General features: G+C 52.6%; 1 protein-coding gene across 1 annotated transcript in view; it reads right to left on the bottom strand.

Moving 5' to 3' along the window:
• Positions 1-595: 595 nt before the first annotated feature.
• SMOC1 (SPARC related modular calcium binding 1) overlaps positions 596-27,534 on the bottom strand; it is a 156,045-nt gene continuing 129,106 nt past the window's right edge. The window contains 6 exon segments of the mRNA XM_047079746.1: positions 596-610; positions 850-884; positions 6,478-6,722; positions 15,792-15,897; positions 16,073-16,155; positions 16,724-16,916. Coding sequence (XP_046935702.1) covers positions 596-610; positions 850-884; positions 6,478-6,722; positions 15,792-15,897; positions 16,073-16,155; positions 16,724-16,916 — 677 coding nt within the window.

Consider the following 27,534-nt stretch of genomic DNA (forward strand, 5'->3'; position numbering starts at 1 on the left):
TGGGTTCTAGAAAGCCGGGCCGTGTGTCCGGAGCCCCACAGCAAGAGCAGGGAAGGGGGTGGAATAAACAAACAGCAATGCCAACACCTGTACAAAAGAACTATACAATTTACATATATATTTATGTACAGTATATAAATCTCTTTCTTCTCAGTCCCAGCAACAAACACCTTCCCCCCCCACCCCAAAAAAAAAAACCCTCAAAGTTGTCAGTAGCAGATCCAAAAACGTACAATAAGAGAGAGAATAAACAGTCTTTTTCCCTTTCCTTTTCCCACTGTGGTATTAGATATTGGTATTTAAAAATGAAACCAAAAAGAAAACACGCAAATGGGAGTTATCAAAAGTGCAAACATGGTGGGCACCACTTATGTTACATGGGATGTGGCTGGGCCGGGGCGGGCGGGGAAGGGGGAGGGGGGGCGTCGCGGAATCGGTGAAGGTTGGGTGTGTCGGATGGTCTGGATGGTCCGTCCTGCCTCCCTGGTCTCTCCACCTGCCCACTGGTTTTCCACTCCTTAGACGAGGCGTCCTACTGGGAAAGGGAATAAGCAAGGAGTTAGAGGTAGGTTTCCGAGGAACCCAACGACACGCATCAACTACTCCCAACCTGGGAGTGGCAGCGGTGGGCTTACAGGTGGGGACAGCAGGACCCTTGTAGTGCTAACCAATCCTTCTCTTCGTTCTCGGCACAAAAAAAAAAAAAAAAAGAAGACGAAGAAGAAAGAAAATGGGAGCCAAAGTTACTTGGCCGATTCCTCCACTCCTGCCGTACTACAACGCTGCATTTAGGGGGCCCGTGGCAGGACCCCAAAAAGAAGACAACTTCCTGAATCGGTTTGGACCTGCTCATTTTTCCTGGGGGAAGCTGCCAACACTACCACCTGCAACAAACAGGAACATACGACACTCACGTGGCCTTGGCCCCGAGAACTGGTGGAGCTTCCTTTCTACCTGGGTGCCTGTCTCCTGCAACCCCCTGAATGAGGAACGGACTCGAGAAAGAGCCAGAGGTTGTGTGGCCGTGCCTCCTGCTCTGGGGGTATTGGTGGCCCTCTTCTGCCCGGGTGAACCCACTGCTGGCCAGCATCTTTAAACAGAGTCGCTTTTCCAAAAGGCCAGGCCCTCGTTGGGGTATCTCTCTGAAATCCCCTCAACTATTAGCTAAGAGGGCTTTGGTGCTGAGGGACATCGGCATAAGCTTCTTGGGTCCTGGTTCTCCAGGTCACAGAACATCAGGGTGGAGAGAATCTTGGCGGTGACCATGTGGTCCAGCCTCATCATCTAGAAACTGAGGCTTGCAGCAACTGAGGGACTTAGCCAAGGCCCAAGCCTCCCCCTGCTAACGCCCACTCTGCCCCATTGGGGGCTTATGGATCTTGGAGGCTTCTGCAGGGCCCAGGTCTCCTCGAAGAGGAGTGGGAGCTGAGAGGCGGATGCACCAAGAACTGGGCCAGCTCTGCGTGACCCCTGGAGGCCGCGTGACTTTGTGCGTGTACCTCAACGCCACTGGGTCAGTCTACAGACTGGGAATCGGGGCCATGGCTGTGCTGCCTCCGCTCTGCCTCTGACAGGATCGCCTTGAGGGCTGACTGAATTGATGAAGTGGAGAAAGGGCTTTGAAGAGCATGAAGTGCTGAGGGGACCCGCGCCCACCCAGCCGGTCACACGAACCCACAGCTCAATGCTCCCGCCCCCGGTTTTGCTAACATTCCTAAGCCCTGAGAAAGTGACACAACCCAGGGTGGGCTGGGGTAGATGCTGGTATGTCTGATTTGACAGGTGAGGAAACCAGCCTGGAAAGGGAGTGGCGGGCCCAGGGCAGGCAGGTGGGCAGTGACGGGATCCGGCCTGGCTCTGAATCCCATCGCTCATCCACTCGGCCCAGCAGCAGAAAGATTCCCACAGAGAAGGAGGGCCCTCTAATCGTGCCGCCCGCCGAGCTGAGAAGTGCAGGGCCCCTGGTGTCCAGGCCTGGCTTGTGGAGGCTCCCAGCACTAATGCTTTGCCTACATCGCATGGCTTACTCCTCGGGGCAATTTTATATGATTGTTATAAAATGACCACGTTGTCTCCATCGTATGACGGTGGAGCTGTGGCTCGGAGACGACACAGCTTTTACGTGGTGAAGCAAACTCGGACCTGGCTACCTTCTCCCAGGACCGTGCTTTGAACCACCGAGGAGGGCAGGGGACAGAAAAAGCCTGAACCCAGGGCAGGCGGCATCCTTGGGCAATTCCAAGGGAGGGCTGGGATTTTTTTCACCAACGGAGGAACTAGTCTCCACGCTGCCTGTACTGACGCAGGGTGGGGACGATAATCCTGATGAAGATGTTTTCAAACTGAGGAAATGCGGACCCTCGGACCCAAAGCCACACTCATCCCTAAACTTCGTGCACTCCCCCAGCCCCCGGGAGCCCCCCACCTAGCCTGCAAGCCTCTCTCAGCCCACCAGAGGGCACCGCATGACACCAGATGACCAATGCAAGGGCTCATTCCCCACATACCTTCGGCCCAAGCGACTTTTCTGGGGCTCTCCAGAGCAGAGTGACCCAGGGACGCTGCCTTCAGGCCCTGGGTGTGTTCGTCCACTACTAGCAATTTCTTTTGCGCGTTCACTACGAACCGGGTCACTGGGCTAAGTTCCTCACGTGCACCATCTTGTTAAACTTTCGCACCCAATCTAGGAGGTAGATGCTATCATCTCCATTTTGCAGACGAGGAAACTGAGGCTCAGAGGTTCCAGAGCTAGCAAGCGGCAGGGCTGGGATTAAAAGCTAGGTCAGGCTGCCCTCAGAGCCTCTGCTCTCACCCCCAGCTCCCGCCCCCACCTCCCCGATGTCTCTCACTAATGCTCCCTTCTCCTGCAGGCACTGCCTGCTTGGAAGCTACAGGTCTCCCCACCCCGAGTTTGAAGGTGGTGCCCCGGGCCCAGCAGCCTCTACTCCTGCTCATGTCACCCCCAGCTGGGCCTGCTCCCCCGCTTTCCCGGACTCACCGCTGGTCTTGTCTCCCTTGGCCTTCCTCAGGCAAGCAAAACTGGCCTGCTCACACAAGGGACCACCTTCAAACACTCTGGGGTCCTTCTCATGGAGGGGACAGCATTCCGGCCTGGGAATCCTGAGGCTGGGTCCAAATGCCAGCAATGATGCCACCTCACGAAGGCCCTCTGACCTCGAGCAAAGTGCTATTCCTCTCTAGGCTCGTCTAGACTCCTCGACTGCAAAATGGGTTGAGGACGCACACACACAGTGACCTGCTTATATACGTACACAGACACACACACACACACACACACACACACAGAGGGACACATGTACAGACATGCACACATGTATGCACACGCACAGACCATGTACACACATAGGGAGACATGCACACAGACACCTGCACACACACACACACAGACATGCTCGCAGGGACACTCACGGACATGCCTATGCATGACACACGCAGAGACACGCACGCGGACACAGGCACCCCAGCCATACTTTCAACCAGGCAGTGCATTCAGGGGTCAGTGGCGGCCGCAGTGCTCTTGGGCCTCTCTGTCCCACTTCTGGGGTGAGGAGCTCAGGGGGAGGGTCGAAGGTGTTGGGTGAGGAAGGATGGCAGCTGCACTCTAGGGGCCTCCCTGGGCACAGCTGTGAAGGTAACTTGAAACTATCGCCTGTTCTCAGCTGAGTCCGGCTTGAGGAGGAGCAGTGCTCCCTAAATACCACAATCCAGGGGACAGTTTTCCTGGGTGCTTCCCTTAGGTCCCGTGTATCGCCCAGGGATGGCAGACACCTGGGGCCTGGCAAGGCTTCAGAGAAAGCCTAGGAAGCCCCTCTCCGCTCTGTGGCCAAGAGGTCACCATACTCGGCCTCCCCTTGGCATCTGTGTGCTGGGTAGACCAGAGGGGACTGAGGGCAGAGTCATTACAGATCCCTGTGGGTCCATCCCTCCTCGATCCTTACACGCCCCTACGTGGGCCTCGGGTCTACGCTAACGCTGGGTGGTCTCTTTCCAAGACTGGTCCTCTGCCTATGCTCTGAAAAATGGGCACAAACCCCACGGGTGTCAAAGCGTGATGTCACCACAGGGGGCAAGCCCCTCATTCATTCATTCATTCATTCACTTGTCCGACAAGGATCTGATGGCACCGTGCACCGTGCTGGGGGTAGAACCGAGGTGACTCAACCCAGGGCTCCACGGGGGAATCAGAAAAGTCAGCTGCAACACAGTGTGAGAAGTGCTGCTGACCGAGGCAATAATCTGAAGAAGAACAGTCATGTGGAACTTCGATTCAGTTCCTTCATTGTCTCGGGCACCGTGATAAGTGTTTTCACTCACTGTCCCACTGAGTCAGCACAACAGTCCTTTGAGGTAGATACCATAGTTGTTCCCATTTTACAGATGAAGAAACTAAACTCCAGAGTGGTGGAGTAATTTGTATTTGGTGAAGGAGCCAGTCTGTGGCAAAGGCGGGGTTTGAGCCAGGACATTGCACTGTGTCCTGGGGACCCAGAGTACTATGGGAACACAGAGAGTCGTCCTCAATCAGACAGGAGTGCCCAGAGCCATGAGCTCACTCACCCTGGGTCACACACCCCAGAATGAAGGCCAGAACCAGCTACGGAGGGGGCAGGTCCCGAGACACGGTACTTGGCGGTAATTCATCCACTTCCTGTGCTATCCTTTGGGTTCACCGAGGGTTATGAGCCAGAAAAAGCCCTTAAGTTTTCTCCCTGGGCAATCTCAGCTTTTTTCAAAGCTTCCATTTCAAGCAAATCGGTGTCACCCAGGTTGGCATCTTCAGCCCCGACCCTTCGCCTGCACTTAGAGAACCACTGGTCCTTGAGATGCATCCAACTTGACACGTTCAATCCATACCGGTTGTCTTCTCCATCCCCCTATGCCTGCTCTGTTCGTCCTTCCATGTTGCCCAACTCGGTGAACAGACCTGCCCTCCAGTTGCCCAAAGCAACTTCCATCCCTATATCCACTCGGTCACCAGAACTGCAGCTCTATGTTTCTCAAAACCACTCACTTCCCTTCACTCCCACTGTGCTTTCATTAACTCAAGCCTCTGTCGCCTCCTGCCACAGCCTCCTGGGGGGACCTTGCCTCGCTCGTGTGCTATCTTTTTTTCCCACACTGCAGCCAAAATGCATTTTTGAAGCAAAAACCAATCCTATCATTTCTTGGACTGAACCCCTTCCATGGTTCTCTGCTGCCCTTATGAAGTTGGGACTCTCCCCTTACCTCCTGTCACCCCCCAGCTCCTGCCACCTTTACGTACGCATTTCAGTCCCACTAACATCTTTCAGTTCCTCTAGAACCGTTCCTCACCGCTACATCTTCGCTCTAGGCTGTAGCTTAGAACACTTCTTCCTCTGCTGACCCCTTGCCTCGGCCATCTCCTACCCATTCCGCAGGTATCGGTTTAGATTAGGGGCTGGCAAACTCATCTGTAAAGAACTAGGTAGTAGATACTTTAGGCTCTGCAGGCCGTGTACAATCTATCCTTTATTCCTGTTTTTTGAAAATGACGTCCCTTGAGAAATATAAAAACCATCCTTAGCTCACAAGCCATGCAAAAATAGGCCAGCGACTAGATTGAGCCTGTGGCCCATGGCTGGTTTAGACATCGCTTCCTTCACAAAGTTTTCCGAGGCTGTCTGCCCCTGAGCTAATTTAAGTGCCCCTACATATGTTCCTACAACACTCTGCACTTGTTCTATCATGACAGAGATGATTAGGTTTCCACCAGAAAACCTAATCCACGTTCTCCTCCTCTTCCGGGGCGCTCCCAGATTTCCTTACTATTGGGTGTGGTCTGGTGGCAGTTCCAGCCACTACGAGGTATGAGAGGTAACGTGTGTCACTTCCTGGACTGGAGCATAACCCCCCCACCCCCCCATGAGCACTGTTCATGCTTTACTCCATCTGGTTTACTGAGAATGGAAACAACCGCCATGGTGACCTTGGAAGCCACCTGATAAAGAAGGAAGAGTCATTCTTAGCCAAGATAGATCTCACAGTGACTGCACAGTACAGTCTCCATTCGTGTTCCTCCCCTTGCACGCACAGGCACGCGCGCACACACACACACACACACACACATGCATGCACACACCATGACCTGGAATCATGCTGAAGTATTACAAAGGCAAGATGAACAAATTTCTCCTGTGTTGGGCCACTACATGTGTGGGTCTGCTTGTCACTGCAGCCTGGCCTCTCCTAATACCCTCTCCTAGCGCTTACCACAATGCACATAAACACTTTAAGATCTATCTCCTCAGTAGGCTGTGGAAGGACAGGGACCTTATCTGTCAACTGTACCAGGCATCCAGCATAAAGCATAACACACTCTTCATAAGCAGTTGAATAAATGAGTACCTGGGATCTCGTCTATTGAAGGAGCCCGTGGTCCCTGTGCCTGGGTGGGGCACGTACTGGAAGGCCAGGAACACCCGAGTGAGCACTCACCTTCTTTGCTAACACCCAGGCAGCCCTTCAGCTCAGGCAGTGAGATGACCTTGTCCTTGTTCAGGTCACAGTAGTCAGTGAAACGCCGGGCACACTTCTTGGGCTTGGCTTTCTTCTTCACGTAACGCTTGAAGGGCTTCATCTCCCGCTTGTTAATGTCATTGCTGCTGTTGCTGTCCAACTGGCTGAAGTACCAGTGCACCACTCGCTCCTCCAGTGTGTGGCTGGGATCTGGTTCTGAAAACCTGGGCCACAGGCAGACACCCCCCCACCCCCACCCCAGACAGCACCACTCAGGATCCTGCAGGAACCAATGGCCCCACTGCACGTCTCTCCCACGTGGTCAATGCCAGGGTGGTCGTGCTGAGCTGCCAGCAGTCAGGTAGCAAAGGCTCTTTCAAGCCAAAGACCTCCCAGCCCCACTCAGCCTGCAGCAGAATCAAGCCATCCTCTCCAGCTAGACTCTCGAGACCAGATAATTTATTTCTCAGGGGTCCCCGAGTGGGTCACCCTTCTTACGTGAACCTGCCTCACCCTCTACCACAGGCAGGAACGTTCTTGCATAAGATGGGGGCTCAAGATATATTGAATGGATTTCATTCACCTGAGTAGACCACAGCTGGGATCCACGTTGTCCTCCTGGCCTAGGGTTCATCGCCAGACAAGCTGCGGTTCACACGTGAACGTGTACGCTCACTCAATGAACGTGACTATGGGAAAGGGCGGTCTGAGCACGCACACACGCCCAACACCAGGCCAGGTCCCGGGAGGCATTGCCCCCGGCCTCAAACTGCTCAATGTCTTGGTAAGACTGAGCCAAATACGTTGAGATCAGCCAGTGACAATTCAGTGTGAAGTTCCCAGGGCCCGTCACTGTCGGGCAACAGGTGCAGTAGGAATCGAGAGAAGAAGACAATTGTGATGGACACAAACAGAGCAAGTCTAAAACTGGCGAGTCCCAGACGTACTAGGGGTGAGTCTCTCCATGGAGAGGTTTTAAGTCTGGAGGTCTGGGATGGACCTAGGAAACCACATGTATGCTAGAACCCCGGGGGATTGTGCTTAAAAGTACCAGACTATAGCAACCAAGAAGGCTTCCTCGTGTCAAGGTGCACAGTAGTGACCACGTCTAACACAGCCCACGTATGCACAGTACTGCATCTGGCAGGTAGAAACTATATCTTGCAAGAAAAATATTCACGGCACTTGCCAACACCTTGGGGTTCTTCTCTGGGGTTTGCCAAGTTTTCCAGAAGGGAGGGGACCATCTCTGACCCCACCCCTATGAACGAGCCAGCAAACTCTTTCCCTTTCCCATCCCCAAGTGCCCTCGATGTTTAGGGAAAAAGAAGTTTCATTACCAAAAAAAAGCCAAGCATCCCTGCTAAATGCCCATTCCTAATTAAGTGGATTGCAGTCTTGGGCAGCCCCCCCCTCCCCCCGGGCACCCTGGGCTGATTCCAAGGCAGTACAATTGGTGGATCTGCCAGCAGGATGTCTTCTGGACAGGTTTAATGCAGGGAGTACCTGGACAAAGTGTGAGGGACCATCAGCCCCTGGTTCTTTGGGAATCTGCCTGGTCTGTCATGGCAAGCAGGCTCAGAGGGTCCTTCAAACAGGAATGGAGTTATTTGTCGTAGAGCTCAGATTTTTGTTTCTGCCAGTACGTGGTATTTTGGCGTGTCAGAGCTCCCTCTGTTTCACCCATAACATTCACTCTCAAGCCTGCAGGGTGTACCAGGTGAGCAGCAGAAAATTCTCTATCAAGATGCTTGTGGCACAGGAGGGAGGGTGGTCAGCTCCCTCTCTGAGCACCCTGCCTACCTGTGTTTCCCTGAACGCGAGGGAGGGCGTGGGCTGCAGAGGACAGCCAGGAAGAGCCCCAAGGGAGGTACTCCAGCTATTCCCACTGGGGACTCTCCCTTTGGACCCCTCCTGCCAGAGGCCATAAGAGCCCCATGGCGGCAAAGGCAGATCTTTCTCTAACCTTTAGGCTCAGCATAGCGTCATGTCTACCTAGAGGCTGGAATAATAAAGCCTCAGTCGCTGAGCTGGGAAGGGATGAGGTCATCCCGCCCAGCCGCCCTGCCAGGAGAGGCCCACTGCCTCCGACACGTGTTGCTGGGGCTCCAGCCTGTCCGGTTCTCAGCAGCTCCACCGATGGAGCTCCCGCACCGTCCTTTGGGCTGGTCTTCTTCCGACTTTACAACCTCTGGGAGTTTCTTCCCATGCACAGAGACCATCACTTGGCTTTGCTCCCTTTTCCTTCCTTTCCTTCTGACTCTCCCTCCCTCCCCTGTCTCCTTTTGTCCGCTTGGTCCTGCCCTCCTCACTCCCAGCAGTGTCTCATAGCCATGACCACTGGCCTGACCTGGCCCTGGAGACTCCGAGGATACTTCCTTCTCCCGGGAGAAGTCTTCTGAGGCCCCTCCGAGTGGTGCTTCTCGCTCCGCCGCACCCTCAGCCTGTCAAGGTCCTGCCTATTCCCCCTTCCTCCCCCTTCCTCTGCCCTCCACGTAGGGCTCCCTGCTTCTGAACTCCTTTGACTTCCAGAAACCCACCGTCCCACCTCCACTCCTGACAACAGAGCCCAGCTCTACCTGTGACGCTGGCAGCACTAGGGGCCTACTTTGGAACCCAACACTTAGCGCAGGCCAAGCTCTAAGTACATTTAAAGCAAGAATTTCTTAGCCTTGAGGGCTCATGGACCCTTCTGAGAACCTGAACAAAGCTATAGTCTTCTCTGGAAAAGCGCACATGCACATAGCACTGTGCTGACTTCCAGGGTTTAATGGACTCCCTAAACCTCATCCAAGCTCATGGACTCAGGTAAAGAACGCTTGATCTACAGGGAAGGATCTCCAGCCCCGGCCCCAGAACACTGTTTAACCATGAGCCCTCTGGAAGAAGATGGGGTGAGAAAAAGGACGGTAGCTAGAGGGGTTTAGGGATAGTTTCCATGTTTCCAACAACACATAATAAAAAACTGCAGAAGGCATTCAGCTTAAAACTCTGAAAATCAGGTTCTGAGTTTGCAACAATCTTAAGTCTCTGCCATACTTCATACATGATCGAGTCAGGATTGAGCTGTGTCAGGAGTCCGGGTTTAGTCACACCAGCAGCAGGCACGCATGTGCAAAAGAGCCAAGAGGCCTAGTTGGCTCAGGAGAAGCTGAGATTTTCCCAGGGGAGTGCCCGATGGGCGGGGCCAAAGGGCCTCCCGCAGAATTTCCAGGAATCTCTCAAGCAGTTTTATTAGAGCCCTTTCCATCACAGTGAGACTCCCCAAAACTTACCCCTGCCCTCAAAGCCATACCCCCCCCTGATCCCTCCAGCTCCTGCGGCCTTCTAGAAGTATCCTTTAAAAACACTGGGAACTTGCCCTCCCAGCTCTAGGCTTCCTTCTGCTGGCATCAGACCTCCAACCTTTCTCTCACATGTATACACACAACCCCTGCTGGAGACTGGGACTGTTGGGATTCAAATCTGCTCATCAGGCAAGGGCTGGGGACCCTACATCAGAGGGTGTAACGGTTCCTTAAATGACCTAACAGCGCTGGTCCATGCCATGGGCCTCCCTACAGGTGAGGTTCCACTCTACTAAAAGGGCTCACTGGGTGTGTAGAGTTATCCAAGCGTCCTTGGAGATGGTGTGGCAGGTCACACCCAAATGATACCGAATTCTAGATTTTGGAAAAACAAATCCAAAGACTGGTGTCCGCTCTGTCTCTGGGCTGTTTTGGTGGCTGTCCTGTTGACTTTGACCTCCAGGGATGACGAAACACACTAGAGCTGGGTGCCTCCCTGGCCACACTGACTGTTCTCCCAAATTCAGAGGTGACAGGTGCTGCCCTTCTCCTGCATTCAGTTTTGCTTCTGCATCCTCACTCTGCCAGGCCTTGGCTGCAATGCACAGCTGGAGAGCCAGCCCATTTGCCACAAGAAAACTTGCTTTGGCCAGGATCTTGGGCCTTGTTCTGCTGTCCCAAGCAGTTTTAAAGAAGGTGAGGCGGGACGGCCTGGAAGCACTGGCCAAGCCAAGCAGACCAACGGAGCCCCATCTGGAGTGGGGTCCGAGCCCTGCCAGCTGTGCAGGGGGGTGGGGCTGGGAAACGCCGAGTCAGCCATATTCCACACTTTGCCTTACAAGGCCATCAACAAGTAACCACGCGAGGCAGGAAGGAGGAAGCCACAGTACAGATGGTCTCTCCGTGGGGGACCGCATGAGGGGCCAGAAGGCTCACGCAGCCCATCCCACCTCCCCGGAAAGTTCACGTTCTCTGGGGCGAGATGGAAAAAGGAGAGGGCTCCCCTGCTTGAGAAGACTGCCAGCTGGGATCTCAGAACTTTTCCTTTGGGTCTGATGAATGCTAATGGGTGCCATGGGAGGGCTGATCTCAGGAGGAGCTCACCTCCTAGAGCCCTGGAAGGAAGGAGCATGAGGATAATTCAATCATCCTGCAAACTTTCATTGAGAACTGCTATCCTCAAATGATACTTGCAGGCTGCCCCTCCCATGTACTAACCACGGACGTTTCTATGGACACCCTATTCTACTTTGCCTATTCTTAGATTTGGGCAGGACCGCTCCCCCCCAGCCCCCCCAATGAGGCTGGAAGCCCAGAAAAGGAAGCAGGCATCTCCCTCCATGCCATGTCCGATCACTAATAAGTCTTCAAATCTGATTACTTTCACTGCTAAAGCTTCAGAAAACCATCCCTTCCCCCATAGCTGTAGTGGGGTTCCCCCTCGCCTATCGCTCTGATGATGACTGGAATCCTCCCAGCCCGTCTTGCTCTCTTCCCATCCAGCTTCCCTATGGCCTTCGGGATGATTCTTCAAAAATGCTCATGGGGCACCTGGGTGGCTCAGTCGGTTAAGCGTCTGACTTTGGCTAAGGTCATAACCTCACCGTTTGTGAGTTCGAGCCCCATGTCAGGCTCTGTGCTGACAGCTCAGAGACTGGAGCCTGCTTCAGATTCTGTGTCTCCCTCTCTCTCTGCTCTTCCCCCACTTGTACTCTCTCTCTCTCAAAAATAAATAAATATTAAAAAAAAAAAAAAGCTCACCTAATCATGGGCATCGTCCTGCACTTGGCGTGAATCACAAGGCCTGGCGTGACCTGGTCTCTGCCCCAATCCACAGCTCCACCTTCTGCCTGCCTCCCAGATTTAAGGCACACTTCTTACAACTCCTTGCACAGGCCCTGCCTCATTACGCCGAGGGCCTCTTTGCCCTGGTCCATCTAGGTTGGGGCATTACCCCTTTGTTCACGAAGATGTCGCTCAGGTGAAGGATCATCTCATATATAAAGCCTTCCCTCACGTGCCCTCCTGCCCCTGAAGCCCCCCAGCACTCTCTCTGCCTCTATTACCCCACTGACCTCATAGTGCAATCCTGTGATTCTATACCCCTTCTCTCGATCAGATCGGAAGCCCCTCCAGGCAGTGACCATGACTTCGTCCCCGGAACCCGACCCAGAGCTTATACCAGGGAAGAATGGAAATGTAAGAGTTGGTGCGAAGCCAGAATCTGTAGGCCTGACAGGTGTTACGTTGCGGGGAGGGGGGGAGACATGACTTCTTTGTCCCTTCTTCCCACTGGCCCCAGCTGATGTCCAGCTTTAATTGCCAGACCCTGAGAGGATGTAGGAGGGATCAGATGTGCCTTCCCTGACTTCAGTCTTCCGTGCCTATGATCCCAATTCTGCCCGAATTCAGAGCAGAGGCCAAAACCCAGCCTGGATCCCTGAATTCTCTTCAACAGCCCTACTCTAGCTGTGCTCCCCAGCCTCCAGCTGCCCCGTGCCTTTGCTCTTTTATCATAGAAGAGTGCCTGGCCAGGGTCTCTCCACATGGGGTCCCAAGTCTCTTGGGCCCATCCAGGGTGCTGTAGGGACAAAGAAGTACCGTGGTGAATTTGATGGCTAGATTTGGCCTCTTGGTCTTCCAGTAGTTGGTGAACCCTCTGATGTGCGGGATAAGGATCAAGAGGCCTTATCAAGACATGTCTCTCTGTATCACATAGGGATCTATCCATCTATCTACCCATCCTTCTAGCTGTTTATTCATTCAGCAAATATTTATTGCACCTCTCCTATGTGCCAAGGATTATTTTGAGTTCTAGGAACACAGCAGGGAAGAAGACAGATAATGCTCCTTCTCCATAGAACTTAAATTTTCATTAAGTAAGGTAAGCCAGACAATAAATAAACAAGCCAGCAAAATACCAGCTAGGGTAAGTGCCTGGCTGAGAAATTAAAAAGAGGTGTGGCGACAGAGGGTGACTGGCAGCCCCTTTAGATGGGTTGGTTGCTAAGAAGTTGACATTTAAATGGACAGTCGGGACCAATCACAGGAGGATGGGGCCTCATATTCCAGGCTGCGGCAGCAGCTGGCATGGAGGTCCTGGGGCAGGCAGGAACCTGGAGGGTTCTTCAAGGCCTGTTTGAGGGACTGAGAAGGACCAGCAGCTGGGACACGGCCAGTGAGACCCTCCTTGCAGGGCCAGCTCAGGTGGGAGCTACAGCTTAAAACCTGGAGAACCTGCTACCCCTGGCCGTGGCCTCCCCATGTAAATGCTGCTCTTTCTTCCTGCATTCCCCAATTCCTGCCACACCCCCCGGCCCCCAACTCTCCTCCCGGATTTCTAAACTATTTCTTGGTTCATGTGGTGTGTCTTTTGATTACAAGTCCAGCCTCCAGGTAACACAGTTACCAAATGCATTGCAAACTTTTCATTCTCATCAACACCAAACCCAGTTTTGGCATAATATGAGCTTAACGTGAAAAATGTGTTTAGGAAAGAATCCTTTTTTAATCTTCTCCCCACTCTAAATTACACCTAAAAGAGAGGGTTTTTAAAAAGAAAAAGAAAAATCTCTTCCCCAAGGATACGTTGGTATTAAAAACTGGTATTAAAAACATTGTAAACTTCTTAGTTTTTATTTTCTGTAAAGATCCCTGCAACCTGTGATTTGAAGGCAAGGCATCAGTCCTGATGCCGCCTGGCCAGGGGGACCTACCTGTGCCTTTGACCTCCATGGACCCCTCACCCACTGGCCCAGGACCCAGCCGGATCTGGTACTTTCCTGGCACCCTCAGTCTGCCTGGGGCCGAGGCAAGGCCCATGCTCGGAAGCTGGGCTGGGCTCCCAAGGAAGCAAGTGGGAGAAATTTGAAGTCTTGTCTTCTCAGGAGTGCGGAGAAAGCACCAGGCAGGCTCCCTAAGTGGCTGGTCAGAGCCAGCAGCCCCAGGTGGTTGTGGATGGGAAACACTCAGACCTGGAAGTTTTAAGCCCATGTCCCTCCTGTTTACTTTTTCCATTTTCTTCTTCTTCTTCTTTTTTTTTTTTTAATGTTTATTTGTTTTTGAGAGAGAGAGAAACAGAGCGTGAGCATGGGAGGGGCAAAGAGGGAGGGAGACACAGAATCTGAAGCAGGCTCCAGGCTCTGAGCTGTCAGCACAGAGCCTGACACGGGGCTCGAACTCACAAAGCACGAGATGATGACCTGAGCTGAAGTCGGATGCTTAACCGACTGAGCCACCCAGGTGCCTCTCCATTTTCTTCTAATAAATATCTCATCCCAATTTTTGCATGAAACGACAGGCGTTTTTCATATTCCGAGCATGAGTAACAAAGGCAATAAATACTGAATATGCTTCCACAAACTCCCCTGCCCCCTCTTCTTGGAGAAATGGATACAGTCCTCTCTATTTTAAATGCCCAGTCGCTGAGCACCGTCGGCTGCCTCCAAGCTGTTCCCATCTCCCAGCCTATCAGACCCTGTCTCCATCTTCTCAGACTCAGTGCTGTGTCCCCCTGGGGAGGCCTGATGTCATCCACAGGGTGTGCAAACCCAGAAACCAGCCTGAGAGCTCACATGGGGCTGCTGAGAGGAAGTGCACCAGACCAGCACCTTCCAAGAGTGGCAACCAGGAGGCAACCTCTGCGTTCACTTGGACGTGACCTAAAACTGGGTCTTCCGGACAGCCACCCTCGCCTGCCGCAGGATGCAGCACCCCTGAGCTTGCAGTCCTGGTTCCCTACGCTAGACACACACCCTGTTCTCCTGCGGATCGCCGGCAAGGCGGCTACGCCGGGGCCTCTCCCCAGGCCTGGAGCCTGGACCTGCCACCGTGGTGGCACTCCTTGCCTTGCTGATGACGGCTCTGTCTCTGGGCAGATGCGGAGGAACTGGGCCTCAGAGCTCAGAGACAGGTGCCCGTCCCTGCCAACATGGGTACTTCCTCCACTGCTGTAGGAGCCCGACGCCCCCCTCCCCAACACACACCCCTTCTGTGCCTCCCCTCTGGCTTCCTGGTCCCTGGCCGTCTCTTCTGTCTCATCTGTCGCTGCTCTCCTCTCCTCCTCACCCCCTCCAGCCCAGCCCAGCCATACTGGACGATGGGTGTGCCCTTTCTTGGAGCCACAGTGTTCTTTCCCTTTTCCTGGGGTGGTTTTCCTTCTTTCACTGGCTAAGTCCTACTTGTCTTTCAAAACTCAGCTCAGCTATCACCTCCTCCAGGAAGCCTTTCTGATTCCTCCAGACTGAGTTAGCAAACGCTTTTCTGTTCTTCCACCTTATTCTGGCACTGACCATGCAATTTGCAAGTATCCCCACTAAGCTGCATACTTTGCGGACATGAACATGCCTCACATCCCTGGGTTCCTAGTCCTTAGACCAGTGCTTGTTCAACAGGTGCTAAATGTGTGGATGGGTGGATGGATACGTGCGTGTGTGCGTGCGTGCGTGCGTGCTCCAACCACTGACCTAATGGGCCCAACTAGTGAGGCCTGGGATGCTGGTCACTGGGGAGTGTGTGCATTTGAGCCTCATGTCAGGACTGCCTCAGCCAGCGTATCAGCTGCTGAACTAAGTTGGATTTGGATATGGCGATGTCCAATCCCACTGCCCAGAGCCCTTGGGGTTCTCAGGAAGCCAAAAAGGCACATGATTCCTGCCTTCTCAGAAGAGAAGAAAAATCACCAAGTGCTGTGTACTCCCTCCCTGCCCTCACTGGCCGGTTACATGCCCCTCCCCCTTCCTGCTATTCAGGACTCTCACCCCAGTGCATCCACTCCTGAGGCTAAGGTGCTGGAAGTCTCTAGACATCCCTAAACTTGCCTGTAATCAGGTAACTAAAAGGCAGAGAAAAGCAATTCCCAAAGAACAGGGAGGGGAGACTTTTGGCAGAAGGCAGGACCAGTCCTTGCCCTACCCAACCCGTAGCCCCTCTCCCAGCCTCCTGAAGCATCCGGAAAGCCAGGCACCCACATTCCCGGCTGGGCCTGCATCCCACTCACGTTCTCACCTCCCACCTCCAGTAGGCGCTGCTGAGTTAATGGCCTGCACCATGTCGGTGGTGAGGGCATCCAGGAGGCTGGTGATAAATTCCATTTTCTTCCCTTCTGGACACCCTGAAAGATAAAGTGAGATTTGAGGGCAGATCCCAGGGCCCCTGTGATGCCCCCCGCCGTCTCCATCCTACAGAAGGGGAAGCAGAGCCAGAGGAGGGAGCTGCTTCTGCACCACGGGAATTGGAAGAACAGAAAGAGGTGAGGGGGACCAGCAAGGGGCAGCCTCTCCTCCCACCTGGCAGCTCCCTGTCCTTGAAGGGATCGTCCACCTCTGCACTCTTGGCCCTGGCGTCGCTCTCACAGCTGGGCATCACGTAGCTGGGAGGAGAGAGACACGGGGGAGGGTAAGGAGGGGCCGGGAACTGGAGCCACTGCCAGCCGCAACCACCCTGTTGTCACTAAGCCTGGAACTCCCGGGGCCAGCAGCAGAATGGCGCCTGTGCTGTCCAGCAGCCACCCGGCAATCCCAGTACCAATGTTTCCAGAGGCGTGTTCAGGCATGGCATGGCAACCACTCAAGCAGAGCGGCGCCTCAGTCACCTGAGGTCTGCACGCAGGATCTTTGGGATCCGCAGAACCTAGGGACTTGGGGTGATAACCTTCTCGCCGGTAAACTGGAGTTCGGAGAGGTTACCTCCTTTTCCGAGGTCACCCAGCGAAGAAGGGACAGAATTGTTACCGGAATCTGGGACCCAGGTCTTTCTACCAGGACCAAATCTGCCCAGGAGCAGAAATGTTCTCCTCGTGCCTTGATTCCCGCCGGGCCGGGCCAGTAAAGGAGGGAAACACGAGCCTAGCCTAACAGGGAGCTGGGTCTCCTACCCCAGGGTCCCCCTAGGGGCAGGATGGGCTCGGGGGCGGGGGGCGGGGGGCAGAGCAGGCTTACCGTGTGGAGGTCCCGGGCAGTGGGCGCCCTGTGTCGACTAGCACACACCAGCAGTAGCCAGTGGACTGGTGGCACTGCACTGGCTTGTAGAGGCCCCCGGGGGCGCACTCAGGGATGACGATGCCCTCCCGGGGATTCTGCCTGGCCTCTTCCAGGGCACTCTGCCTCTCCTGGTCACACGAATGGACCTTCTCTGCAAGAGAAGATGCAGCCTTTGGGGGCTCTCCCTCCCGTGGCTTCTCACCACTGCTTTTGGGGTAAGGATCCAGCCCGGCCCCCAAGGAACTGATGGCTGCTGAATCACCACGGAGAGCTGTGGCTCCCACACTGGCCCACGGTGGCGGGGGCTGGCGGCCCAGAACCTGCCTGCAGCCTCTCCACGGCCAGGGCTCATTAGCATTCACACCCAGTAGGTTCTACCGCACGCGCAACCAGCCGGCCCTGGACGGCAGGGCTGTTCCTCATCAGAATGGCAGTTTGCCCCCGGGGGTGGAATTTCCCCGACTGTTTTCAGAGTGGCTCCTGCTGATGCACTGTCTCCTGGCTCCTGGAGGTGCAGGAGCCTGGCCCCTGGGAGCTGACAAGCTGACGCAGGAACGCCTGTGTGTGCGGACGCTCTCCCGAGCCCAGACACAGCAGGACAGCGCCCCGGCCGCCAGCCTCGGAGAAGCGATGCTCAGTGCCCAAGAGGAGCAGAGACAAGGCCCATCCCCACTCCTTCCCAGGCTCCAACAGGAGGCTTGACAGGCCCCAGCCGATGACACAACACTGCCCCATCCAGCGGGAAAGAGAAACGCCCACAGGAAGCGTCTGCGCTCAGCAGCCTCGGGCAACACGCGAAGGCGGCCTTACAGCCAAACCCGGAGTCCCAGGCTGTGTGCGGTGCCCCTCACCAGGCAAGGCCGGCTTGGGGGGGCCTCAGCCCCACAAGGCCCCTGGCCTGAAAATTCCACCCAACAGTCTACCTGCCTGACTTCCCTTTCCTGTTGTGTTGTTGCTGCTGTGTTTTCTTTTGTCTTTTAATTATTAAAAATAAATAGCACTGCGTTTCCTTTCTTGGTATAAAGAAAATTTTGAAAAACCCATGATCCCACCAAAGGTAAACACTACCTTTCCTAGACCTTTTCTTTTGCACATACAACATGAAAATACATATGCACACACCTACCTCGTTGTTTGGGTTGTTTTGTTTTGTTTTGTTTTTTTGTTTTTTTACAATAAAAGAGATCACGTCATAAACGAGTACTATTATTTCCTCTTGTCTGTTTTTTTTTAAATGTTTATTTATTTTTGAGACAGAGAGAGACAGAGCATGAACGGGGGAGGATCAGAGAGAGGGAGACACAGAATCTGAAGCAGGCTCCAGGCTCTGAGCTGTCAGCACAGAGCCCGACGCGGGGCTCGAACTCACAGACCGTGAGATCATGACCTGAGCCGAAGTCGGAAGCTCAACCGACTGAGCCACCCAGGCGCCCCTCCTCTTGTCTATTTATTTACTTTATTATCTCTTTAATGAACACGAGTCTATAACTTTCCTCTTGAAGATGACAAGAATGGTCTTGAGCGACCCGTGAAGTTTCACAGTGTATTATAAAAATACCATTCTTAGAGGGGCCACGGAGTGGCTCGGTCGCTTGGGCAACTGACTCTTGATATCTGCTCCGGCCATGATCTCACCGTTCTTGGGTTCAAGCCCTGCACCGGACTCCACGCTGATGGCGTGGAGCCTGCTTGGGATTCTCTCTCTCTGCCCCTCCCTCACTCGTGCGCATGCGCACTCTCTCTCTCTCTCTCAAAATAAATAAACATTTAAAAAAATTTAAAAAATACCATTCTTAGAGCCAGGAAGTTGGTACCAGCAACCTGGAGATTCATGCTGCTCACTGAACAGCACAAATGGTCCAAATAACAGCAACTCAATTCTAAAGGAGCCAAACCTCTGAATTAATGGCTCTGTGAACGATCGACAAATGAGCAGTACAGATGCTTGAGCGAAGCAGGTGGACACAGAGATGCGAAGCAGCCCAAAGCAGTCTTAGAGAAAAGTCACACAACGGGGACAAGATTCTTTGTCTCACTCCTAGGAGAAACGCTGAAAAGCAATAGCCTACTGAGTCTCATTGCAGGGAGAGGGAGAGGGGGATGTTTCCTTAGGGGCATAAAGATATCTAAGGGTCAGGAGGCAGCTATGCTGAGCACATTCATTATTAAACTATAACTCTGATTTTGGAGAATGAAAAAGAATACTACTGTTTTCATAATGTAAACACACACACACACACACACACACACACACACACACACAAAACTAAACAGGATCTCCTCGGCTGGAGGAACAGAAGTTTAAAACAGTTGACAGACTTTAGACTAGGGATTCTAAACCTGATTAGAACTACCACCAGGACAGCCTCTAGAGGCAGCTTAAGTAAGAGACATAAACTGATTGGTTTATCATAGACATAAAGCTGGCTTGAAGACCCAGAGTTTTGGCTTTGGCCCCTGGCTGGGATAGAGCCATGGCCCCTTTTAGGGATTACACAAGAGTTTCTCAATACCTCCCCCAACCCCAATTTGGTTACCTTATTTCCCGACCTCATATTTCATGCCACGGGAGAGGCGACAGAGAAGCAAAACCCAAAGAAAAACAGCTTTTTTTACTGGCACCACGTTCGTGTAACAACCTCTGACAGAGGCTTTAAATTAAGGTCCTCCGGGCCAACATTCTAAAGCCATAAATCAGACGGAAAGGGAGAGGTGCAAAGAGAGTGGGGGGCAGAGCGAATGATAACCTGACTTCGCACCGTCGGGGATCCTGGAACTGCAGAAATGTGGAGAGAAGCCATCTAAGAAGGTGGGACCCCGTGGTTTGGGGGCCGTCGGCAGACTTCTGGAAGCCCTTGAAGGCTGTTCGGAAATGTTTCCAGCCGGTTCCCATAGAGGCTGCACTGAGTGGTATGGAGAATAGAAACCATACAAGTGATAAAGCTCGCTAATTTGGAAAAATGGGGGCTAGCGTGGAATTAGAGAGAAGGCCAAATGTAGGGTTTATTGCTTGTTTGCTTATTACTTTATGACAGGCCCTGAAAATTCCAGATGCTCCTCTAAGAAAAAGACAGGAGAGGTTTATAATAAATCACTAACCCTCTGTGAAGAGTACCCAGGGAATTTGTCTTCCAACAGAGAGAAAATCTCCCTTAAAACCATCTTTATACTAACAGTCAAAGCAAATATTCATTGAGTATATGTGCCAGGTGACAAGACAGCTTGCTTAATCTCCTTCTGTGTGAGGTGGGCACCATTATTTTATGCCCATTTTGTAGACAAAGATGCTGAGCTTTGGAGGGATTCATGAATTTTCCCAAGTGTGCTCAGCCAGAGGGAAGAGAGCTGGGACCCCAGTCAAGGGCTTCTGACAGTCAAGCCTGTGTCTTGCGAAATTTTATACAGAGGTTACTGCCTCTAATCGGTTACCCTGGGAGAAAAATGCATTTCTTTTTAGTGTGAACCTCTTCCGGGTCAGTCACTTTGCAGACTACCCCAAATCTGCTGCATTTAAAACCAAGTGTGTAAAATCACATCCTTGCACATGGACACAGCACAGCCTCTTCTGAACCTCTGATTGTTCTCGGCCTAAATATACTGCACATCTTGCACCCGAGGATTTTTGCCCACTTTGCTCTGGAACTGAAAACTTAAAGCCAAATTTGCCACTCGCCTGCCATCACAGAACAGCAAAATGAATACTAAGAGCTCGCACTCTATCTGAGTGTTTAGCATGTGCCAAGCTTGGTACTGGGCACTTGACTTGTATTAACTCACTTCAAACTCATCACAAACCTGAAGACAGGGGTCACTATGACCCTCACCGAGCAGAAAAGGACCCAGGAACAGAGGCGGACCGCATGGTTTCCTCAAGGTCATCCAACCAGAAAATGGCAGAGCTGGGGATCCAGCCCAGGGAGCCTGCCCCCGAGGCTATGCTGTCCACTCTTCTTCAATACCATCTCTCACTGCCACATGCTAATCTAATTTTTATTCTAACCCATATTTTTATTTTCCTTGGTGCGGCAGATGGTTAGAAAATGGTTCCAGTGAATCGCACCTCTCTGTATCTGCGCCCTCTTGCAGACCCCTCCACGTTGACTCTGATTTGCTTTGACGAATGGGAAGGGCAGGGGTGACAGTGTGTGACTTCCAGGCCTAGGCCTTAAGGGGCCTTGCAGTTTCAACTTTCACCTTCCTGGAAGCTGCCCTGAGGCTACCATGTAAGGAAGCCAGTCCAGCCCACTGGAGGATGAAAAGCATATGAAAGAAAACAGGACTGACGCGGTCCCCAGCCAGCACCAACTGCCAGATGTGTGACCTTGATCATCGAGGCCGCTCCCGCCCCATGGACCCTCCAGCTGGATGAGTCCAGGAGTGCGTTCAGACAGAGCCAGTCAAGGAACCACCCAGCCAATGCACAGAAACATTCCAGCATCTATTGCTGGAACACCCAGTGTAGAAGTACGTCACACCCTTCAGCCGATCGATCACTATTAGATCGATCAATTGATTATTCTTCCAGTCAGTGCTTTTCCAGAAGTCATGAAAATATGAGTCAGTAGGTACCAAGGGACATAAACTCACTCTGTGTCTGAGGACCCAGAAACCAGCCCCATCCTTAGGGCCACTGGCACCCTCTGCCCTTTTGGGTTACCTCCCAAATGAACCTTAAAATTCACCACTCTCAGTCTTCCCAGGTACCAAGAAGTCACCTTGCAGTAATGTAAGGCAAAGGGTCTACTTCAAGGATCTCTTCTTGACCCTCGGTTCAGAGAGGGAGCTCCCCAGAAGGAAACGCCCCCTGCTCTAGAACATTCCGTCTCTGCTTAACGAAGTTCAGGGAAGGATGACAACATCACAAGATCTGGCCTGATGGTGATGAGAAGGACCGGTCCATCGGCAAACACTTGCAAGGCGTAATCAGCAGCACAGAGGAGCAGTCAGGGCTGTCTAGGGGACACGCGGATACATGACACATTGTCACACAGTCACGTGCCCCACCCCTACAATCCTACCCCAGGAGGGTAGGGTACGGAGGAGAGATGAGAGCCAGGTCACTCCCCACCTGGCAATGGGTGCTCTGAGTCTCACAAACCTCTGCCTGAGAGAAGAAATACAACAGAACGGTATCCCGTGGAAGAAATGAGGACACGGTCAGGCCCTTGTCACCAGAAAACACACAGCCCTCTCTGTCACCATGTATACTCGCACCACAGCAAAGCAGGCCTGAAGCAGGGAGGGAGTGGCAGGGAGGGGTAGAGGAGAGGGAAAGACTAGGCTGAACCAGACAAACCTAAACTCTGTCTGCAGGCCCAGGGCATGGGTTCTTTGTGTCCAGCCAAGACAGGATAAGCATGGAGAACCGCTCTGTCTGCTTCGGCTGGCCCCTGCCCCTGTGCTTCTCAATTACTCGTGGTAATGAGGAGCAAAGGAGAGCGAGGACAACCTAAATCCTCGGCTAATCCCCAGTCCTGATTTTAGCCCAGAGTTTATCCTTTTGTCCTGGGAACTTTTTCTCCCTTATCATTTTTTTTTCTTTTTTTCTTCTTTACTTTTTTCCTTTTTAAACAAAAATGGCCAACAAACATAAACATTAGAAGATTCAAGTTTCAGGTCCTTGGGCTGGGCTTTCTCTCCGGTTGCTGCCTTCCAGAAGACGAGCTGCTAAAGAAAGAGACAGACAGCAAAGCTAAGACACTGGGTAACCTGAGTCAGCAGGAATCCGTGAGCCAGTCACATCGTGGACTCTTTGGAGAAAGAGCAGGGGTGACGGAGGCAGTAGGAAGAAGGCAGAGATCAGGGCAGGTCAGTAGCATTCAGGGTTCTACAGAGTCACGGAACCAAGGACAGACCTACATCTACATCTATATCTGTATCCGGATATCTAGATCTGTCTACATTTAGAGCCACCTATCTATATATGTGTGTGTATTCATCCATATATAGATATAGATAGATGTAGATATATAGAGAGAAAGCGGAAGAGGCAGAGAGATATTTATTTTAAAGCATTGGCTCACACTATCATGGGGACCTGGCAAGTGTGAAATCCTCAGGGCAGGCTAGAAATTCAAGTAGGAGTAATGGTACAATCTTGAGTCCAAAATCAATAGGTCAGGCCAGGAGGCTGGAAACTCAGGCAGGATTTCTATGCTACAGTCTGGAGGCAAAATCCTTTGTTCAGGAAATCTCAGTTTTTGCTTTTAAGACCTTCAACTGATTGGATGAGGCCCACCCATGTTATGGAGGGTCATCTGCTTTACTTAAAGTCAACTGATTGCAAATGTTCATCTCATCTAAAAAATAACTTTGCAGCAACATCCACACGAGTGTAGGAACTAGTCTACTAGTGTAGAAACTGGGCACTGCAGCCTAGTCACGTTCACCTACAAAATGAACCATCATGACGTCCATATGAAAAATGAGAGTAAGAAAAAAAAACCCAATCTTACAGAAAACCACACCGAGAAGGGCCATGGGCCATAGAAATGTGCACCGGGAAGGTGCCCTGATGAACGATGCAGTATTCGTGGAGAAAGAACCAGAAGCTCTCCTCCCAGGGGAGGTGCAGTTGCTAATTAAGGGCAGCTGCTCAGGCCACCCTGACGGAGGGCTGCTGATCTGAGAGAAAAGGAAGTGGGAAGCTGATGGAGTGGAGGGCAGTGTCCTGGGAGAGGACGGGGCTCCTGGAGTCTCGGACCTAACGTGGGATCCTGAGAGACCCACGAGATGAGGGCTCACAGAGAGGATGCAGAGGAGGTCAGGGGCCCCCGTGGACACAATTTCTCCCAACGTCGTACTGGCTGTGTGCTGGCACCATGTCACGCTATGGAGAGGTCAGAAAAGTTCTGGAAGACATAGCAAGAAGGAAGAACCAGTCCTGAGATCTTAACCTATCCTTACCCCAGGCATTCCTCCATTCCTGGAACTTTCCCTGAGGGCCCCAAGCTTGAGCGCAGTCTCCCTGTGCTGAGTCTAGGACTGAGGATGCCTCCCGTAGCCCTTACCCTTGGGGCTGTGACTTGCCAGCTCTGTATGTTCCCGAGAGCGAGGCCTAATGGCAGCCTTTCTCCCCCCTTCCTCATCCCCACCCCCGGCCCCCAGCTCCTCCTTCGTAGCAGAGCCATGGAGTCTCCATTTAAAGGACACATAAGGAGGATTTCGTCCAGGAGCCCCCATGCTGCTGGAATCCCTGCAATGCACTCTCCAGCCGCGGAATTCTGCTCCAGCCTGACATTTCAGAGACGGGGCCACCCATTGTTGAGTAAATGCCAAACGGTGGGGATGAGACCACAGAGGCTGAGAAGAGAATGCCTGTCCCCTTGACTCATCCTGGAAAATGCTACACTCAACCCTCAGACTATCAAGCATTGGATTTTCTTGGGGGGGAACAAATCAGCAGAGGTTACCCGCCTGGAAAGTGAGAGGAACTTATTTATGCTTCGCTGCGAAAGGAACCATCCCACCAGGCCAAGAACATTAAGGAAAACACTAGCGTGGTGTCGCCTGCAATTATCCTGAAACCCCTTCAAACACCACACGCCCACCTAGCCTCTTATCAAAAATGAATGAAATGCTGAACGATAACCCAAAATAACAAACCGTGCTGTGAAAAACAACCTTTCCTCAATCACAACATGAAATTCCAGAGGCGGAAGAAATCGCGTGGCTCCTGCCTCGGGCTTCTCTGAGTCAGCGTGTGAGGGTGGGAGTCGCGTGCGCTGCCGAGGAGGGGACCGCAGACACGAGAGGAGGGGCAGGTGGGCCCAGGTCCGAAGGCACTGACCTTCCTGGTGTTGAAGGGCCAGAGATGTGGTCTCCGGGGGGAGGAGATGCCGCTGGAGCCCATACTCTTCAGGAGAGATTTATGGAACGTCATGGAACAGACCCTTTTTTGTTGACTCGGCCACACAGCGTTTTAGCACCTATGGTTTCAAGCCAACTATGTGAAGAAGTTATTTTTCTTACTTGTAGACTTCGCACTTTTTCACAGGAAGGGCCAAGCAGCCCCCCGGGGGACCATTCTTCCAAGCATCGTGTGCTGGGCTGGCTCCACCCTTCCACCGTGGACCCTTGCATCACACCTCACACTGACCTGCCATGTGGCCATCGCCAGTTCCCGAGTCTGAGTCATCCAGGGACCTAAGCACCCTCTGGAGGGGAGGGGGACGCGCAGAACTATCGCCCAGGGCTCCCGTCAGAACAGAGGACAGACCAGAGGCCTAGAAAAGGACAAGCCCAGAGGAGAGGCCCAGGTGAGAAGCAGCAGACTCACTGACAAACAGAATTGAGTCAAACCCCTAAAACCGTGTTCAGGTGTGTATCAAGTAGAGGTGGGAGTGGGGAGAACAGAAACCAAATAGGCACAAATTTAAAACAGTCACCTCTTCCACTGGAATGGGTGCCCCCATCTCTTTAATCTAAAGGCCATTTTCCCCATGGAGTGGGCGGCCAAAGGAAGTAAAAATGATATCATCACCCAATCTTAACCTGCAGAGGGACTTTGGACCCCTTCTCTGGAGGAGGGCACCCCTTCTGAGGGACTCACTGGCCAAGAGATGCTCTTTAGCTCTGGCCCATTAGAAGTGACGGTGGCATTAATCCTCAGCGGGACAGCCGTTCCCAAATGCCAGAGGGAACACAGGGCAGTCAGAGGAGCCAGTGTGGGGACACCCGGGCTTCTTGGCAAGGCTGAAAGCGAGAGCAAGGGCCTAGAACTCCCATCCTGCGCACGTCACCAGGGCCTGGCATGTAGAAGGCTCCGTCGCCATTTCATGGGAGTCAACAACGGCTGTAACAGATGCAGTGCAGCATGGTGGCCAAGGGCATGGGCTCTGGGGTCAGATGGACCAGCCTCTACCACGTGTTACCTCTGTGACCTTGGGCAGTTTCCTTCAGCTCTCTAAGTCCCAGCTTCCTTACCTGGGAAAATAGGGTAACGATAGCGATCTCACAGGGTCACTGTGAGGCTGTGATGAAATAGTGTATGTCAAGCATCTCACCTGGTCCCAGAGTCAGTTAATAAATGGCCTAAGGTCTTAGCTGGTGTAAGGGAGCAGTGTCCTCAGCCAATGTGGAGGGAACCTGGGCTTCCTGACCCATCCTTGTGAATAACTAGTCTCTGCAGTTAGCCTTCAGGGATGGATCAAGGGTGGGTAGTGGGCACAGTCTTCCCCAATGCAGGCAATAAAGGGGCACGCTGGCTGTAGGCAAACTAAAAAATATAATAATAGAACTAAGAATCAGTCTGCCTTTTATGATCGCCATCCCAGCAACTCAAAACAGTATCAGTGACGGAACATTTCCCTCCACTGGAGTGGAGGGCACCACTGCCCCCCTCCCTCTGGGACCCCATCGCTCGACAGTCGGCTCCTTCCTTAGACACCCCTTGTATTTCTTCCCCTTAGCACCAGGCAGAGGCCTTGGCACACAGCAGTTGTTGATGGGCCTGTGACCCTGAACAAGGCCCTCAACCAGCCTGAGCTCCTTTCTGTCATTTAAAATGAAGCGGGGGGTGGGGCGCCTAGGTGGCTCAGTCAGTGAAGTGGCTGACTTTGTCTCGGGTCATGATCTCACAGTTCATGAGTTCGAGCCCCACACTGGGCTCTGTGCTGACAGCTCAGAGCCTGGAGCCTGCTTCGGATTCTCTCTCTGTCCCTTCCCCATTCACGTTCTCTCTCTCTCTCTCTCTCTCTTTCTCTCTCTCTCAAAAATAAATAAACATTAAAAAGTAATAATAAAAAGATACGCTCTCTTGGCCCACAATTTTATAATTAGGCAACATTGGGGGCAGGTCCCCACAGCTCAGCTACCTGATCGACATTCAGTCTCCCATGTCCCAGTGAACCCAAGCACCAGGAAGGGGTTAAGTGAGGGGCACCCAGTGAACCCAAGCACCAGGAAGGGGTTAAGTGAGGGGCACTGTTGGGGCTTTCAGGTTCTCCTTTGCACCACTCAGCCCCCACAGGGTCACGCTGCGTGGCCTGACCTGCTGTGGCTCAGAGGCCCCATCTCCAGAACAAAAGTAACCGTGCCCGTCCCACATGCCTGACACTGGCTGAGGGCACCTACTCACGCGGGTGTTTGCAGTAGGCTCTGTAAATAGGGCGTGTTGCTGGGATGAAATGTCGTGGGTGAGGACGTGTAAGGGAAAATTACAAACCAGCCAGCCTGTCTAAATAATTTCTCTCTGTGGAACCCAAAATGGCCAGGCATGGCTCACCATTGTCGGAAGCAGTGACCTCTGCCTTCCCACGCAGAAGAAACTGAGGAGTGGAGGAAAACAAGATATAAATTCTACGGAAGATATTTCTTCGAGGATGGATGGTCCCAATATAGCATATAGGCACTTTTTTTTTTTTTAACTTTTCCCCCAAAGCATCACTGACTCATATCCCTTCAAATTTTAGAAAAGGCTCCATCTCTACTGCCTCATGCCATTCCGGGAGCTCATATGACCCTTCCACCAAAAAGAATGTGAAATGCTTCCCAGTGGTTTTGCAATGACATGTACTGAGAAGGGGCAAGCTGTCTTCTTTCTAGTTTTGCTCAGTAACTTCATTGACCTTGATCTGACAAGCTCTGTCCTTTAAGGGCAAGAGCTAGCAAATCAAACTTCAGGCGAGACAGGAAGGAGGGAGCCCACGCCCGGGGGGGGGGGGGGGGGGGGAGGGAGTGGTGATGGGAGAGATATAGCTTTTGTCAAATAAAGTATCATAACTTCACCCTTCATCTCCCAAAACACTAATGCATGAGTGTGCTTATAA

The sequence above is a fragment of the Lynx rufus genome, unplaced genomic scaffold (assembly GCF_022079265.1).
Source record: "Lynx rufus isolate CCGP_SWC_20201006 ecotype Redwood Valley unplaced genomic scaffold, mLynRuf1.p SCAF_17, whole genome shotgun sequence".
Lineage (NCBI taxonomy): Eukaryota > Metazoa > Chordata > Mammalia > Carnivora > Felidae > Lynx > Lynx rufus.